The following is a 17,046-nucleotide window of genomic DNA, read 5'->3' as shown; positions in this document are numbered from 1 at the left end:
AGGCTGTGAATATTAATGAAAGCTTTAGTCATCTCACTCTTCTATTTCTCAACAGGGTAAAATTCAGATTCAAACAGGCAAAGTTCCACACAAATCTCTGCACTTGGCTTTCCCTTCAGGGTGAACCCAAATTTCAAAACTATCCATTAAAACCAGTGTGCTAGCATAAGGAAAGCATCTTGTTTGGCTGGTGCCTGGGACAAGAGGGAAGAGGTCTTTTAATACTGGTTCCACTTCTGGTTCAAATAGCTTCCACTGTCCATCCATCCATTCATCCTTTCACATGATTGTGTACTTACACTGCTGACTGTTCAGCCTGTGCATCTGAATTTTTATCAGTGTTGACATTTTAAGAAGCTTGGAAAGTAAAATGAGAAATATAGGATTCTACAAAGGTCTATAGCAGCATGACAAACATACTCTTTATATCAGTTCAATTTCAGATGATACAGAAGAAATAACATTTCTATTTATTTTATTTATTTACTTACTTTACCAAAAGCAAGGTTGATAGAGTCTCCATGTTAAAAATAACATTGGAGCTGCACACATACTGCGTCAGATAGTATCAGAATATTGGAAATGTCAAAGCAGCTGCACCCATGCATGGGGTAAAGAGAGATAAAGCTGGTGCCATAATCCTTATGACATGGACTGCTGACATTAGGGACCGTGTCTGCAGACAGTGTGGATGCGAATATATGGATCACCAATACTTTGGAGAAATTTGCTAGTATATGGATGCAGTAGACTACAGTGACATTTCCAGGCCTGGCTAATTTGTCACGATGCAGTAAATGAGTATTTTAATTATTTATCTTAAGATCTCCAATGCACAGAAGTCTGCTTACCAACATTTCCATCTGTTGATTCTTGAATCTGTATTAAAAAGAAAACTAACACTCAGGACAACACTAATTGTGTTGCAGCTGAACCCCCCTCAGCCTACTGCTGAAGATAAAAAATATTGTTATCAAAATTTCTAACAAAACTTAGACACTTCTTTCTTGTAATGACCTAATGTTCTCAGTATTACTAGCATTACACTTCTGTGCTTCCAAAAGATTTAAAATACCATTAGTCTCTGTTTTTTCAAACAGATAATCAACTTCTCTTAGGGGGCAAGGTGAAATAAAAATCATTTTCTGCTACCAAAATCTCCCAAGATAAATTAAATAATTCAATCCATTTTCGTTTTATTCCCTGCACTTCAATTGCACAAAGCCATTAGACTAATGGTCTGAAAAGTGTCATGCAAAAGATGACAGAGGGCAAGATCCTTCGCTTAAGTAGTGATAGGGGAGGGTGTCTACTGAACTGCAGCACTAAACCTGTCATCCTAGCCTGGGGCTGCATAGCTCAGGGCAGGAGGAAGGAAACACAAGACTTGAAGCACATCTTGTATCCTTTCCAAAAGGATTCCAAAATCAACAGATACACTGGGTCCTCCCTGTACAAAAGCCTACACATCTTAAATTGCAACCTTTGGAATTCAGAGATTCGGTAAGTCGCTGAGACTGAATACCTCTCCTATTTAGGGGCAAAGAAATGGATACAACAGTAATCACAAATCAAGTGACACAAACCAAGGTCTTGGAGCCTGTATGTCTCTCACCCCAGTCTGTGTCCTGACTAGCACACTATAAATCATAAATATGCAGAAATCTGCCCTCCTCTTCTCTTTGGACATTTTGGACACAATTTTATTTTATGGGAAGGAGGGGGGTTGGGTAAGGCTGGGGAAATATTTGACTTTTATTCCTGAATCATATTTTCAAACTTTCAAAATTTCCACTGTCTGTGCAGAGGCTGCCAGTCAGATCTGCTGATCTCTTATTTGTGTTTTTTCTCACTTGGGATCCAGAGCTTTCCTTTGGTGAGGAACACTGCTTGTCCATGAGATCTCTCTCAACAGCACATCTTAATGATGGCTGATGGGCACTGTGATTTTGGGCATGTTTTAGGCATGGTAATGCCTGTGCATTGCCAAGCCAGAACGCTATGTCTAGTAGTTCCAAAGAAGCTACAGCAGGTGGTTTTACAATGACAGATTTTATTTTTGATTTAAATTATACTGTGTGCTCACTGTTTTCCAGAGCAACAGAAATAATTAATCTTCTTTTGAATTTAAGAGTCTCATCCAAAGGCAAAGGCTCTGCTAGATTTGCCTTATCTTCAGTAAGCTTGACTCAAAGTCAGAAAAGTCAGGGAGATATGACAGTGACATGAACAAACATCATCTTACTCCTCTCCACCCAATGCCTTCTGAGACAAGGAGACTAAAAGCAACAGACCAGTGAAGATTCACGTCACTTCACAGGAGCAAAAAAACAGCAAGAGGACAGTTTTCCACCTCATAGGGATGGCAAGAACATCATTATTTTCCAAGAAGCGTGCAAATCAAAGTCAAAAAGGAAAAACAGAGCCTCCAAGTGTGTCCCAACTTCACCCCTCTGCAGCTTTGCTGCATTCATCTAGATAATGGCAAACATCACAGTACCGTTCAGTTTCAAAGGAAGCTACTGAAACACACAAAGCTGGCTTAACCACTCCACACTCTGGTGCTCCCCCTCAGTTACACCAGTGCCCTGATGCTGGGACTTGGCAAATGGATTTGGGAAGGCGCGTGAGACCTGGAGTTATCCATTAAACAGGCTACAAATATATCCAATTAATCTTAGACATCCTGGCAGACCGTTAGCAATATGGTACTGCATATACTTATACTGTGCTCCAGAAATTAGATTCTGGCTAATTGCAGTCTGAATAAGGTGTTAGCAACAGGAAGCCAAATTTGGTATGGGCAAATTACAAACAAGACAATCTTAGGGCATACAAAGGAATAGCTATACATTTACTACCAGCCACTGAAATAGATCAAGAAACAAAATCTTACAATACAAAATTGATGTAGAAAGCCTATCTCCTCTGCTGAGGGAGCAGCGATGAATGATAATGTTATAAATACAATGGTATACTCAAAGGATAGGTTTTGCTCATCAGTCAAGGAGCCCATAAATGAACTCTGCTGCTTTTAATGATATAATATACAAACAAAAGAAAAGGAAAAGAAAAAGAGAAGAAAGGAAGAGACATCACATGGCAGAATACTGAGTCTTCTGATCTCTTCCCTACACACCCAGTATTTCTCTGATGTTAAGCTCTGACAGGCAGTGACAACATCAATGAATAAAACTCTAATAATGGTTGTAAAGTGAAGTACTTCCATCTATCTCATTTTCTTCTAAAGAATCCCAAGTTTAAAAAAAAGTAAGAAGCCAGCTGAGCAAATCAACCTCTAAGAGAAACATCTCTAAGTAACTGAGAGGTACTTGGAAGAGACAAAACACAGAAATGGAAACCAACTGCCTACCGGGGCAGGTATCAAAGCATAGAATAGGACATATAGGTGATGGATGTAAAAAAAAAAGACACAGGAAGCCAAGCTTATTCAGCCAGGTCGATATCAGACAGTTTGAAGTGCTCTGGTAGTAGCAGAGTGTGACAAGAACATGCCCCTCCATGATCTATACCACCATCCACATCTTGCCTCTTTTTTACAAATTGCTTGCCCCCTTCACACATTGAAAACTTGTGGCCTTTTATGGTTTATCGAACAGTTCTATATTATATTTCTGATGTATCTAACTTGATACAGAAGAAGCAAAACTAGGCATACTAATCAAGATGGCAACAAATACTCAGAGCAGATCATTGTTGTTAAATACAGAAAAAACGCTGTATCACTTTCATCATACTTGAAGGCATTTTATCAATTTTTCTGAAGTTCCCGCAAGGAACTTGGATTGGTTGCCCCAATCTTTGCATTTAAGAGGCTTACATGTCTCAAGACTTAAAACTTGGTTTTCAGAATAAAAAGCAGGATGATAAAATGCTATCAAAAGCTGACAATGGAGTTACAGCATTGGAAAAGAGAGAAATCAATAAGAGGAGACAGAACTGAAACAGGCAAGCCATCTGCTCTCTAAAGACCCGAAGAATTGAGATGTCCTCTTATCTGTGTCATCACGTCAACACTGTGTAATAAAAATGAGAGGGTACTGAGCCATCATGACCAATTCCATAATTTTTTTTGGGTTTTATTCCTAAAACTCCTCAAGTCAATGACGCAGATATACAGAATTCCCAGAAAAGGTGGCTAACATTTCTTCGGTAGGGACACAGAAGTTTTCACTGGAAAACAAAGAACTTAGTCATCTTCTTGCATAAGCTTGACCCAATCTTGTGTACACTTTTTCTCCCCATACTATCTAATTTACCAAAGTGAAGACCTTGCTTACTACCTATATTTTTCCTACAGTTTCTGTCAATAATGAAAATTATATTGCAGTTTTGGATAAGACATCTTCCAGGGCTCCTCAAAGTAAGCCTGGAGCTTTGCTGGGTGACAGCCCACGCAAACCTGGCTGTGAACTTCCTATTGCCAGTGTGGTGTCACCTGGAATGGTACACAATTGTCTTATTTTGTGGCCAGTAGTTTTTGCTACAGGTAGTTTAACAGGATATGAGTTAGTTACTACAGAGATGCATGCGAGCAGTTTATGACATGCCCCAGGCTTGGTGATATTTCTTCAGCTTTATTTTGGGACATAAAAGTCCCCTTCTCTCTTTCCCCATCCCTTTTCTTTTCTTCTGCTGCAGACTAGCCAGCTGAAATAATTGCTAGTGTTTAAGGAAAGCCTCACATGTCACTGATCAGCCATTTGCATTTCCTAGTCTTGGCATGTAAGCCAGAGGTATGTCCCTCTTATAGCCCAAACTGAGCCTTTTGTTTCTCTTTTCTTCCTCTCCACTGTCCTCCCTGCCTGCAGGCCATGTCCAGCCACAGCAGCACTAACAGCATCCCCGTTAGTCTCTGATCTCAGGTCAAAATCACAGGTAACTGAGGAGCTTCTGTTAGTCCCCAACATGCAAGGCACACTGACGGGAGCAGGGCACTGGGACTTCGCCTTCTCCCTGGTAAAGGAAAGGTAAAGGATCATGTCCTGCCTGCCTTGGGATTTTAACATCTGGAAGTTACCATGAGTAGAAATCACACTTTCCTCTTAGAAACTGTGATTTATACTCAGTCTGCGAAACACCAAGGGTTTGTATCTTTTGGAGAAGGAAGTGATGCTGGTGGAAGCAAAATGGGCCACCTGTTGGGACATGGAGTATCTTCGTTTGATCTCATCAACTTCGGCATAGCATCGTATTCACACAAATAAACCATGACAGAGTTCAACTGACAAAAACAAACCAATTTTGTTCTATGACCTGTTCTGCAAAGGAGACATATTTTACATCACAATGAAAGCCCATGCCTTACCCTCCCTGCCTCTTTTTTTATGGTAACTATCCCTCAGAGACTAAAGACTCACATCGCACAATTATATCAGCTGTTGAAGCCTCAAACATGTTTTTCAGCTTCCCACGCTTCACAGCAGGACCAGGTACACTGTTTTTTGGCCTACTTATCCATTCTATGTAGACTAATTATTTTACTCCCAAATATTTTAGTATTTTTGACAGGTACAATTGTAAAAGACTGCAATGCCTCATAGCCACATCCTGTGCTCCCTCTACAGATGGTAATGGAAGAGCAGTTCCTGTTTGAAATAATGTGAATATTAGTGAAGTAAAACTTATTTTTATACACAGCTCTTCCAGGGCTTACACCCTCAGAGACAATCTCTTCAGTGATGCCAAGGTAATTGTTCTCAAGGTCCACAGTTGAAAGAAATAACAGTCTTTAATTCCAGGTAGGAATCACATATGCACACAAACAGACGCGTACGCACATGCACAACCCCCATACAGAACCCTCTCCCTTTCTATTTGGAAAAGATATTTATCTAGAAGCTCTAGAAGAAACACAGTGGCAGAAAAACAAGTGTTGGAATTCCTACGGCAACAGTATCTCACTCCACGCTGATTTGCATGCATATATAAGATCATAGAATAATTTCTGCCTAAACAGCAAAACCCTGAAGTATAGGAACACGTAATAAACAGACTGAGTCTGAGCTCTGAACAAAACCTTTCGGGTATGCTCATTCTTAATATTATTTGTATTTCCACTACACTTGCACCTAAAGACCCTAAAAACCTGGAGCCTCACAGTCCTTGGCACTAGGAATGCAAATGGCAAGACAGAGTACTTTCCTCCCCCCCTCCACTAAAGGACTCATAGCCTATTTACAGACCAGCAGGTACGTGAAAGGAAATTCCACTATCTCCATTTTACAGACAAGAAACTTGGGTATGGAGCAATACATGGATGGACATGTCTGAAGTTGCCCAGAGATACTCTGCAGAGAATGCTTGAGCTGATAACCCTCATCTGTCAGTGAAAAAAATCGCTCTGCTCTGTGCAGTCACTCTCTTCCAACACACTTTTAGGTAACTGCTTTCTGCTTAAGCTTTCTTGTCGGATTCTCTGCATAAAAATCTAAAGTATTGCACTTCATTTGTTCCACTCACTCTTTCTGTTAGGTCATTTCTGGGTGTCTTTGAAGACTCTACAGTTCTTTCTAGCCACACTAAAGTAGAGATGTGTCTAAATCATGTTCCAGATCAAGGCTCAGACTTTGGCAGGACACTGAGATTAGCAACATTCAGTGTATGAACATCTTAGAAAAACCCCATCAAAATATCTTCGTCCTGCACTTGTTCCACCAACTACTGTTCTCTTGCTCATCAGTCATGTCCTCTGGTGTGGTAGTTTGGTCTAGGCCTTCCTTGGTGACCAGTCTGTAACCAAGGAAGGGCCCAGATTTTACCCAGTATTCCCTACGATTTTTACGTAAGCCAGGCTATAAGAAGAAAGGAGGAGAGGCCTTCGCTCTCTTTCCTTCCGGCGGCTTGGAGGTGCAGGTTCCCTGCTGTTGAGTCTGCCGTGTTGGGGAGCGAGGCCTGGTAAGGCCTTGTCGACCTTGGGAGGCGGCCTTGGGAGGCGGAGGTTGCCGGCGATCGTTCCAGAGCAACTCTCGGTTGTCCCAAGGAGAGTGGTGGGATATTTCTTTGCTAACTCTTTTAGTGGATAGATATTGGGCTATATATATATATATTATTTTGGTTTTGTTCCTTTTCCCTTTCCCCTTCCCTTTCCCTTGTGAAATTGTATATATTTCAATTATATATAATTGTAACATAAGTGTAAATATATTTATATATATCACTTTAGCTGTCTCTCTCTTGTTTTGGGTTTTCTTAGTTGTTTTTCTCCCTCTTCTCCCTGAAATCTGGGGGGGGGGGGGGGGAGACTTCCTGTGGTGAGGTTTGGAGACTTGGCAAGGAGCTAGCTTCAAACCATATCATCTGGTATGACCCAGCACTGTCACAGCACTCCCAGAGACCACCAAAATTAGCACACTGAGAAGTGCTCTGTACATACCAGGAAATGTTTAGCATTCCAATGCACTTCGATCTCTTGTAGTTCCAGCTCCTTTTGCTCTACAAGCTTATCAATCACTTCCCCACGTTCACAAGCAGAAAGTATTTTCATTCCTCTTTATGCTTCTGGAACTTTCAAAGTGCCTCCACTTGTGTTGTCTCCTGAATTCTTCTCTGTTTTTTCCTTAGAACTTTTTCAACTCTTCACCATCCTGATTCTCCCAACATCTTCCTCGCAGCTCTCCTCTGGCAGCATTCAGAGCTCAGCCCTGATTGCTCTTTTATTCCTGGAGGTGACTCATGTCTTTTTCTATGCTTGACCTTTCTCTCTTGGTTCAGTCTACCATGTCTGATTGCCTCTATGGCATCCTGTCCTGTATATCTCTTGGCCATACCTCATTCTTCCCCCACATACAGTATCGCTAGTCCATTTTCAACACCATTTCTGTTATTCTGTCACCCAAACTTTCAGTATAGGTGCTTTATAGACCCCATCTCTATTTTCCAACCAAATTAGCATTAAACAAATCCATTCCTTTCAGTCCAATGGCTAAAGCATCTCCCACTTCAATGTTCACTACTGTAGCCTCTTGCTTCTCTTTGAGCTCCTCACTTCTTATTTTTTACCTCATCAAAATGCTGCATCCACATCAACTCCCTTTACCCTTACTTCAGTGAGCCCATCTGCATCTCCAAATTCTTTCACCAACTTCTCTCCAAATTACATGGCCTCCCTTCCAAGATATATGACACAGCACCTGCTTCCATCTTTTCCTTCAGTTTCATGGTTATCTCTTCTACTATTCTCCTAGTCATGATTTTTGCTAGAATGGTTAGTGGTCTTTGAAGAATTTCCCTGTTTCAGCATAAATTTTCCTTTTCCTAGTGCAGTAGTACAATGAAAATGCAGAGTAAGACAATGACTAGAATCCAGGACTCATAACTGGATTTGGAGGATATTTCAGCATTAAATCAATGTGTCCCACTGATTTGCCTATGCTATAGGGACTGAATCCTGGTCTTTGTACACAGTTCCAACAAATAAAATAGTTGTTCAGGTCACAGGACTCACACAGGACTTTTAGGTACACTAGTGCAGCTTTAGGCCTGCAAGACCATATATAAACCATACATAGCTTGAATAGGAGGCGGGGGGGGGTTTCACATAGCAAAGTTCAGTGGATTCCCCTTATAAAAAGTACTAAGTGGTCACTTACTGTGAGGATGCACAGACATCCTGAGATCCCAACAGGTTTCTTCATATCTGAGTTATTCACAGATTTTTACCTGATCTCTCCAGAGGATATTATCATCACATCATAATTTTAGTTCATTATATCATCCTTTCCCTCCAAGCCCCAACAGGTCCAGAACTGGTATTCATCAGAGAAAAAACTGGTGTCTTTTAGTCCTGAAAAATGTGACAGAGTCAAACCACCGAGTGTGACCACCTAGCATAGCTGGGACTACAGTTCCTTTACTTTCTAAAAGAAACTCCTAGCTGTGCATGTTGGTGGGAAAGAAGAGATTAAGGCTGTACTGGTACTAAATACCTTTTAAATTATGATCTTATAAGTTATTTGCATGAGGTGGAATGAAATCCTACCCCACAGAAGGAGGGGGTGAAAACAGACCGATGAGATGCTCTGGAAGCCTGCTGGCTGGGAGCCTCTCTGCTCTAATCTTTGCCTCTCTAGTGTTACTAGATTATCTCCTGTCAAGAGGCATACCCTCCCGTTGGAGTACCTAACAGTTTGAAGCTAAATAATGAAATATAGAAAAGAAAGCAAACTCCTTGAATACATGCCTATTTGTCTGCTAGGTAAAAGTAACTGGAGTTATACATTCATATGCATCCATGTGTACATGTGTGCATTAAAAGGGAGGAAAGCATGTTCTTTTCTTATTGTGCTAAGATTTCAAGTACGAGGTTGCAAAAAAACCTCAGCAAAAGACATTGATGCAACCGAGTTTTAGGTCATTTCGATAAATCTAGGAAAGCACATTTTAACAAATGGCTTCATTTGCTTTAAGGATAAATAAACCAAGCTAAAAGTAACTACTACTGCTGGACATAGCTCTTCATTTAATATCTGTGAGGCTTGCTGTCACTAGCAGCACATAAGAAGAAAGAAAACACTCAACATTTTGTATAGCCTTCATCAGACTCTTCCCTCTGCTGTATTGGCATAAGCAGTAAGAGTGCTTAACCCACTGTGGGTTTCCAGGGTTCTCAGGCTATCTTCTCCCTCTCAACCAAAAGCAATTCTGTTCAGCTTTAGCTGCTTTTTAATCAAAGAAAACTATAATCACACTAGCAGGATGCTAATTCTGAAGTGACACTAGCAAACTCACAGTTACTTCATTAAAATGAAAACCTGTGGTTGACAAAGGACCATGAGATCCCAAATAATATTTTGCTCTTTTGCATAGAGCAAATGAAAGCAGATTTGGTTAATTAAAATATTATTAATAATAGTAATAATACCAGCCTCAATGACAAAGCTGAAAAATGAAGTGCCAACAACTACTAAGAACCTCAGCTCAGAAAACAATAACACTTTCATACTCACATTTATCACCAAAAAAGCCTTTCCCTGACCTTCAGAAAATGAGATCTGTCTACCACATCTGATAATAGGGAGTCCTAAGTTGAGTCCCTTCAGTCCTAAGTAACATGTAAATCCACAAAGCAAAACAAAGTAATACAACATTGAAAAAGAATGTGGGGTAACATCTGTGAGGCTATTTTTTCCTGAATGCTTTTACGCTGTTTTTAGTTCTCAGCTTCTCCTAATTGCTGACTTTGGCAAAATCCAAAGAATTTTTCATTGTTGCCTTCAAATATCTGCCTTCCCAGAAACATAAAAAGCATATACTTACCTGTAGCAACACCTGTGATCAATTATACCTTCACTCTCTGAATACCCTCTGCAGGTTTTGCTCAGTCCCGAATGGAGAGGGGGAAGGGATGAGAACAGTTGTCTGAAGAGCACTATATTAATTCCAATAAAAATACAATTTTCCCCATGCATTTGACAGGACCATGAAAATCACACTAGTCAGATTCCAGGTAAATCAGTCCTTCCAGATACTGAGTTGAGTCAAGCAAACTCTATTGCAGCACGATAAGAAAAAAGTTGATATATCAAGGCAGAAAACCCTGATCTAAAATTCATGGGAATAGAAACAAAACACAATCAATACAAAGAGCAATTTCTAGAACAACTGGGGGGAAAAGGGAAAGAAAAAAAAAAAAGAGTTGTTGCCTTAACTGTTAGTACAAAGCTTCTGTGGCAAATGAAGAGACCTGTCCCTCTTGGCATCTCCCTGATCGACAGCCTGAATCAGTGCCCAGTGCATTCCTCCCGCGTTCCCTTTCCTCTTTCCCTGGGATCTGTAGAGGAGCAAGCCGAGCATCCCCGGCTCCGACGGGAGCGCACACATGTCCGCGCACCCCCCATGCAAGCACACGCGCTCCCCTGCCTCGGTCCTACACCCACAGCATCTCAGCACTCACCGTCACGGGCTTCCTCCCCGCGACTGCAGTTGCTGCAAATGTGTTTGATCTCCTTGCCTATGTGGTACTGTATCACAAACGAGACATTGTTGTTAGTGGTGCTGGTGGGCTCCTTCAGTGGCTTCATCCTCACTAGATAGAAAGCTTTCTTTTTAGGTTTCTCTCCACTCATGCCTGAGACCGAGCCCTGCCTGCAGCCAGCAGAAGGAAGAGCCAGCATCCCAGGCTGCCTGGCGTGCATGCAATCCGCCATCCGCTCCCGCTCGCCTCGGTGCTTAGCTGCCACACACACACAACGGGGATGAAGGGGAGGGCTGGGGGAGAGGGGGGAGGCGGGAGGCAGAGCAGGCAGAAGCGCTGCCTGAGCCTTGCTGCCTGCCCTCCGCGACCCCGATCCTTAACCAATCCCCCGGGCTGGGCTGGAGGATGGTCAGCGTGTGCCCGCTCCCAGCCTATCCCTAAGCCGCGGGCGCCGGACACGCGTTTGGCGGCACGGCGGAGCCTGGCACACCTTTGGATACCATGCCGGCTGCGAACACACAGGAGGCAGAGCCTCCCCTCGCCTCCCCCTCTCGCTCCCTCCGCTTCTCCCATGCCTTTCCCCGGTCCCGCAAGCCCCGAGCCCCGCATCGCCCGTCGGCCGCGGCCCTCAGGGACGGCGGGCACAGCCAAGGCTCTGCCACCGCCGCCGTCCCTGCCAGCGCGCCGCGATCCTTCGGCCTGGAGAACACGGCAACAGGGCCGGCACGGCAGCCTGTCCCGATGAATTAATATTTTACACACAAAGGACTGTCCGACAGCGGGCTGACTGCGGGCTGCAGACCCTCCTCCCCGCGCCTCTGCAGGCAGCTGCGGCTCTGGGGGTATGGGGCCACTCTGCTTCAGGTGCCCCAGCAAAACTAGACCCCACCCGCTTTCCATTCTTGGCTTTTCTCCCCTTTTGCTTCTTATAAAAGACAGAAAAGGTTCCTGGCCTGGGCCGTGCAGGGCTCACTGGACCGTGGCTGGCACTGCCTAGTGACTTCAGCCCAGGTCCCCCTGCAGCGGGACTGCTCCTCGGTGCAAAAGGCTGACCTGACTGGCAGTTTGATTTCCTTTCGACTGCTTATCTGATGGATGAACTTCTTTGTCGCCCTTGACTCCTGCTCAAATTGCAGCTGCTCCAGAGAACAGCCCGATCGTTCTCGGCTGCTGGCAGCCTGGGCAGTGCACTTCCAAAACTCCCCCAGCCTGAGAGGGATTATAATCCCTGGCGAGACATGCTGTCAATCCCTTGCTGCCCAGCTGCCCCAAAATGTGCTGTTTTCATGGCATAGTTAGCAACCCAAGCTGCCCAACTGGCCAAAGCAGCAGCTCAGGACAGTGCCTGTGACACAGAGAACGAGGGGAGCAAAGGTGGGATGCTTGCTTCTGGCAGGCTTTGGGAAGGAAAGCCTGAAGAAGAGATGATAACCTCAGCTATTCTGGCTGCTATTACAAAAATGTGAGTGCTGCTTCTTTAAATCTTCAGCAAGCTATCAGTTTGGCAGGCACTAAGCAGAGAGAGTGCAATTGGGGCAGACGAAACATGGCAAAGAATAACACCATTCTCCTTATTTTTAGCCAAAGCTCTTGCTTGCTGTGAGAAGAAATCCACTCATTCTGCAATTCTTTACCATTTCCACATATTGTTGCCGCATGTTTTACCGCAACAAGAGGCCAAAACAGTCTTGATTATCTTCAATTGCACATGAAACAGTCAGTGAGATTTTTGCCTAAAGAAGCCAGAGCAGAAACTTAAGGATTCAGTGCTACAGTTTTCCATTTTCTCAAGTTCACGCCTGCACACACGCACACACACAGAGCCACACAGAAGATGCATGAAACGAAACTGCTGACCTACTTCTTCTGCGTCATTCTGATGCACGTCTGACTTCTCACCTGGCGCTCCTGGGAGTTGAAACCTTGAGATGTCACATACAGCAAAAAATGCAAGGCTTTACTTTCCTCAGCAGTGTTCACAAATCAGACTAGGTGCTATCAGATCTCGTAGAAATACGGACTGAAGCATGGTCTCAGCAGAATTATGCTGTTCACCAAGCCACGCAAGCATCCTACACATTGGGCTATGTATATGCGTTTATGTCGAAAAGAGTCGGTCACCTCAGGTGATGTATTGCCCCAAAGGACTTGAGTTTGCATGTGTTGCTCATCTAAAATTCTTACCCGCTTCATATAAGTGGAAGGAGAACAGGGAATGCAGAATTATTCAGGAAGAAGGAGGTGAATTCCCCGAATGTGCACATCATGTAGTTATGAGTTAATGCACTGAGAAGCCAACCCTTCGAATGCATGATGCTGAGATACTGTTTGTTATGTTACACATTTGGAAAGCAAAGGCTGAGAAGAGTCTGATGCCCCACCAGTCACACAGCAGTTCAAACACTTGTAGTGGAATTCCTTCTAGCTTATTCATTGCTTTTGAGAGCACCTTCAGTTTGGTTGTGATTCAGAAAATAATTAGGTGAGCAGAAGATATGACCATAATTCACCTTCTGAACTTGCCGACAGTTCAGAGCTGTCACTGGTACTCAGCACTGCTGCATTATGGAAATGGGTCAAGAGAGGAAAGCACATTCACTTGTCAACTTCCCTGAATTTGGGAAGTATGAGTGTTAATGAAATGCAGGGTGAACTCAAAACTGGAATATCATATCTCTTGTCTCAGGGCAGTATTCGAGTGTTGTGTCTCACCCGTTTTAAGAAAGGAAACTAGAGTGATGCATTCAGCAGAGCTGAAGACCAGCAGAGCTGGTCCTGTAAGGCAAATGGTCCTGTAGTTCAGGAATTGGGTATGACTTAGGATATGAAAATCTGGGTCAGGTCATCAGTCTTTTTCAGCCTCCCTCTGTGACCTCAGACAAATTATTTACAATATCTTGATATCTCAGCTCCTTGGTTAAAGAACAGTGATGTTGACATTTCTGGTTTTCAGACAAATTTTATAAAATTATATTTCAAGGTGCTCTGAAAGTGTTTGGAGGGGAAACACACAGACCTTTCAAATACAGAGATCTACTGTTTATAGCCAAATGAGAGGGGAAACAGGAAAAATTGCATTAGGCTTAGTCCAAATGGTTCACACATTCTAAACTCAAGCTTTTTTGTTTCACTGCATTTTGTTTCAATGGTATTTATCTCTTCTCTTCCAAGTCATTTTATTCTAAGACTGTAAAATTCAACGTGGATCTGACAATAGACTTGGTATTCAAACACTGCATTTTTAGTGACTCTGTTATTATCTCCCCACCCCAAACAATTTTTAGAGATGGACAGGAGCAACTCCTTTCTCAGGGAACTGGAAGATTATCACCTGTGTTTTAATGCACCCTCACATGTACTCCATTCTATGAAAGAACCACCAAGTACTATGTGAACAGATAGAATTTTTTGCAAGCAGATCCCAGGAGATTGCAGAAGCCCAGTTGCTCTGACATGTTTGGGGACATTTGGGGATTAAATAACTGGTCCAGCGAGTAACACTGATTCCATGTGGATAAGAACCCCAAATTATTATGGAGAAAGCCCAGTGTATTTTTGCTTGCAGGTGCCATGTATTTTGAATGCAAACAAGCCCTGAAGCCATCTGCTAGTATGTCTCTTGTAACATGCACTTCGCTATAACATGCAAATTGCCTTCATTCCTAAGAGCTGCCTTATAGAGAATCTGAATTTGTCACAGCTCATAAACCAAAAATATGTTTAATTATGATCTGTGTAATTATGGTGAAAGCTGCCACTGCTAATCAGTTCCAGGACAAATAATGTACAACAAAGGTACTACAGTGTTCCTGTAGAAAATGACTTGTTTTGCCTTGTTTTTAAAGATAAGTAAAAAAAAAAAAAGGTGTAATAACTCTTTCACTGCCTCAATACACAGCTACAAACCTTGGCATAATTTTATTGCACAGTGGACAACAAAATCAATGAACAGGATGTCAAACGGTTATTTGACAGTGAATCAACAAACTTGCATTCTATTCCCAGCCCACATTTGCTTCTTCTACAAGCTTGGGAAACCAAGCCTTCAGTGCCTCCCCCCTGCAGCCTTTGCCATTAAGGAGGGTGCCACTTTCATTGTCCATAAAGAAGAGGTGAAATCAGCATCCCCTTTAACCAGAAGACTACTGAGATATTGGGTCATACCTGCATCAAAATCTTTGAGGTCTGACACTGTCTCACCATTTTTTTTCCCTGGAGCACGTCTCTCCATGTCACACATCACTTGGCTAAGAGTCTCTTTTGGGACACTGTGCCCTCAAAAAGCAGGCAAGCTTTTGGCTGCATTTTCCACACCATAAGAAAAGAATATTCATTCTTCTTTCTCCAAGCTGTGGCACTGTGCAAATGCCCAATGCCAGTCGGGACACCCCTGAAGTCTGTCCTACAGCCCTCAGCTGAACAACACGGAGGTTTCTGTGTGGGCAGGACAGGCTCCCTCCTACTTCCAGCACAAATAGGTGGAAAACAAAACCCATGCGGAAGCCTCCCATCCTTGTTTCTTTAAATCAAATGATGTCTTGGAGAGCTGTAGTGTTCCCTTGAAGAAGCTGTGGGTAACAGAATGGCACTGTCCATGTGAAAATGCTAGACAAATGCAAGTCTAACAAGGCAGCATCACTTCTCAGCAGTTTAGTATTTCTAGCCAAAATACCATGATTCATGTTTTACAGTCTATTTAGGCAGTGATGTTTTTACAGGGATGCCCCTGTACTTGGCAATTTTTTATAAATATTTTCCTTTTCTTCATATTTCCTCTGCCCACTGTACTACACATCCCAGTGAGAATAAAAAAAGAGATAAAAGATAAATTAACTAATTGCCAGCTGCTCTGGTGATTAATGCATACATTGATGTTGTATTACACATACTGAAACAAACCGGTCAACTTGGAGTAAAAAGGAAAATACGTACAATTTACAGCACAGGAATCAGCCACTAACACAGTACCTCCTTTGGTAGCATCTTTAATTCACTATCAAAAAAATGCCCCCAAAGCCATTTCAGGACAGCTGACATTTGCCAGCGTAATTTGTTGCCAGGTAGAGAATCTTTCTAGTTGCAAGGTACAACTTAAACCTGGATACTCAAATATTTTTTCTTTGCAAGGCAGTTAGTGCAGCAGGAGGACTCCAGTCCATGGCAGGGGCTCCAGGGTGCTAGGCTGACAGTATTTCTGCTTACTACATGGCACATCAGCAAAACTGAGAGCGCAAAGAGGAGGGAGTATCAGCCTGAGACTCCTGCAGGCCAAAATAGAATACGACCTTTTTAGTTCTGCAGCTATAAACATATTCTTAAGCAACAATCCCAGCTACTCCTTGCAGTTACAAGCCCAAGAGAGCCAGGTGATGAGTGCCACACAAACAAAGACAAACTGAAGGAAGAAGAAAGGAAATAAAATTCCCTTTCTTGGCTTTTCTACATTCAGCAACACTTCTGAAGCATCACATGTCTCATTCTTGCTCTACCTGCAGGGCTCTCCACATCCTCTGCACATGCTTTTGCTATGATGGAGTTCTCTCCTTATTTAGGAGAAGCCCTGCTTTATTTCAATGTGATGCCATATGGTGTGATGAAAATGAACAGAAAAGGTTACACACAGAAAACACATAAGCTTAGAAACACCTGTTTGCTGCAAGAGTGAAGAACTACTAATGGCAAAGGCCTTCTAAGGATAAAAAGGAAGATGTCATCCTACCTAGCAGGACAGATGGAAAGTTGCTGAGCCATTGCCATTTGAATGCCCAAATATATATGTGCAATTAATGCCCAAAGGCTGATGAAGCTAAGGGCATCAGCAATGAACCAGTGTGGAGTCTGGATTTGTAAAACAGCTGAGCAAGCAACCATTAGCATTAGATGACACTGAAAGGAAGAGACAATCTTTATGCTGAAATTATAGGTGAAGCTCTTGCTCAAGCAGAGCTTACTGCAAATCCTAGCACAAGAGCCACTAGTCACTACAGCCCTAAGAAGGTCGTTACCTCCCATCTTTGAAAACCCACTCTGAATTTTTGTATCTAATTTTGATGTGGCATGCCCTATGGTTTTATGATCTGTTTGGAGGACTTTGTACATCCTGCATAACT

General features: G+C 42.7%; 1 protein-coding gene across 7 annotated transcripts in view; it reads right to left on the bottom strand.

Annotated features, from left to right (window-relative positions):
• Positions 1 to 17,046, bottom strand: part of PHACTR1 (phosphatase and actin regulator 1) — a 308,888-nt gene that overhangs the window by 137,577 nt on the left and 154,265 nt on the right. The window contains exon 1 of one of the 7 annotated variants that reach the window (XM_032711125.1): positions 10,916 to 11,195. The exons of 5 other annotated variants lie outside the window; for them this stretch is intronic. In XM_032711125.1, coding sequence (XP_032567016.1) covers positions 10,916 to 11,168 — 253 coding nt within the window. In that variant the 5' untranslated portion in view covers positions 11,169 to 11,195. One more of the 7 variants, XM_032711360.1, reaches the window with a different exon arrangement.

The sequence above is a fragment of the Chiroxiphia lanceolata genome, chromosome 1 (genome assembly GCF_009829145.1).
Source record: "Chiroxiphia lanceolata isolate bChiLan1 chromosome 1, bChiLan1.pri, whole genome shotgun sequence".
Classification (NCBI taxonomy): Eukaryota; Metazoa; Chordata; class Aves; order Passeriformes; family Pipridae; genus Chiroxiphia; species Chiroxiphia lanceolata.
The sequence above is the reverse complement of the archived record's forward strand: the minus strand, read 5'-3'. Positions and strand labels throughout refer to the sequence as shown.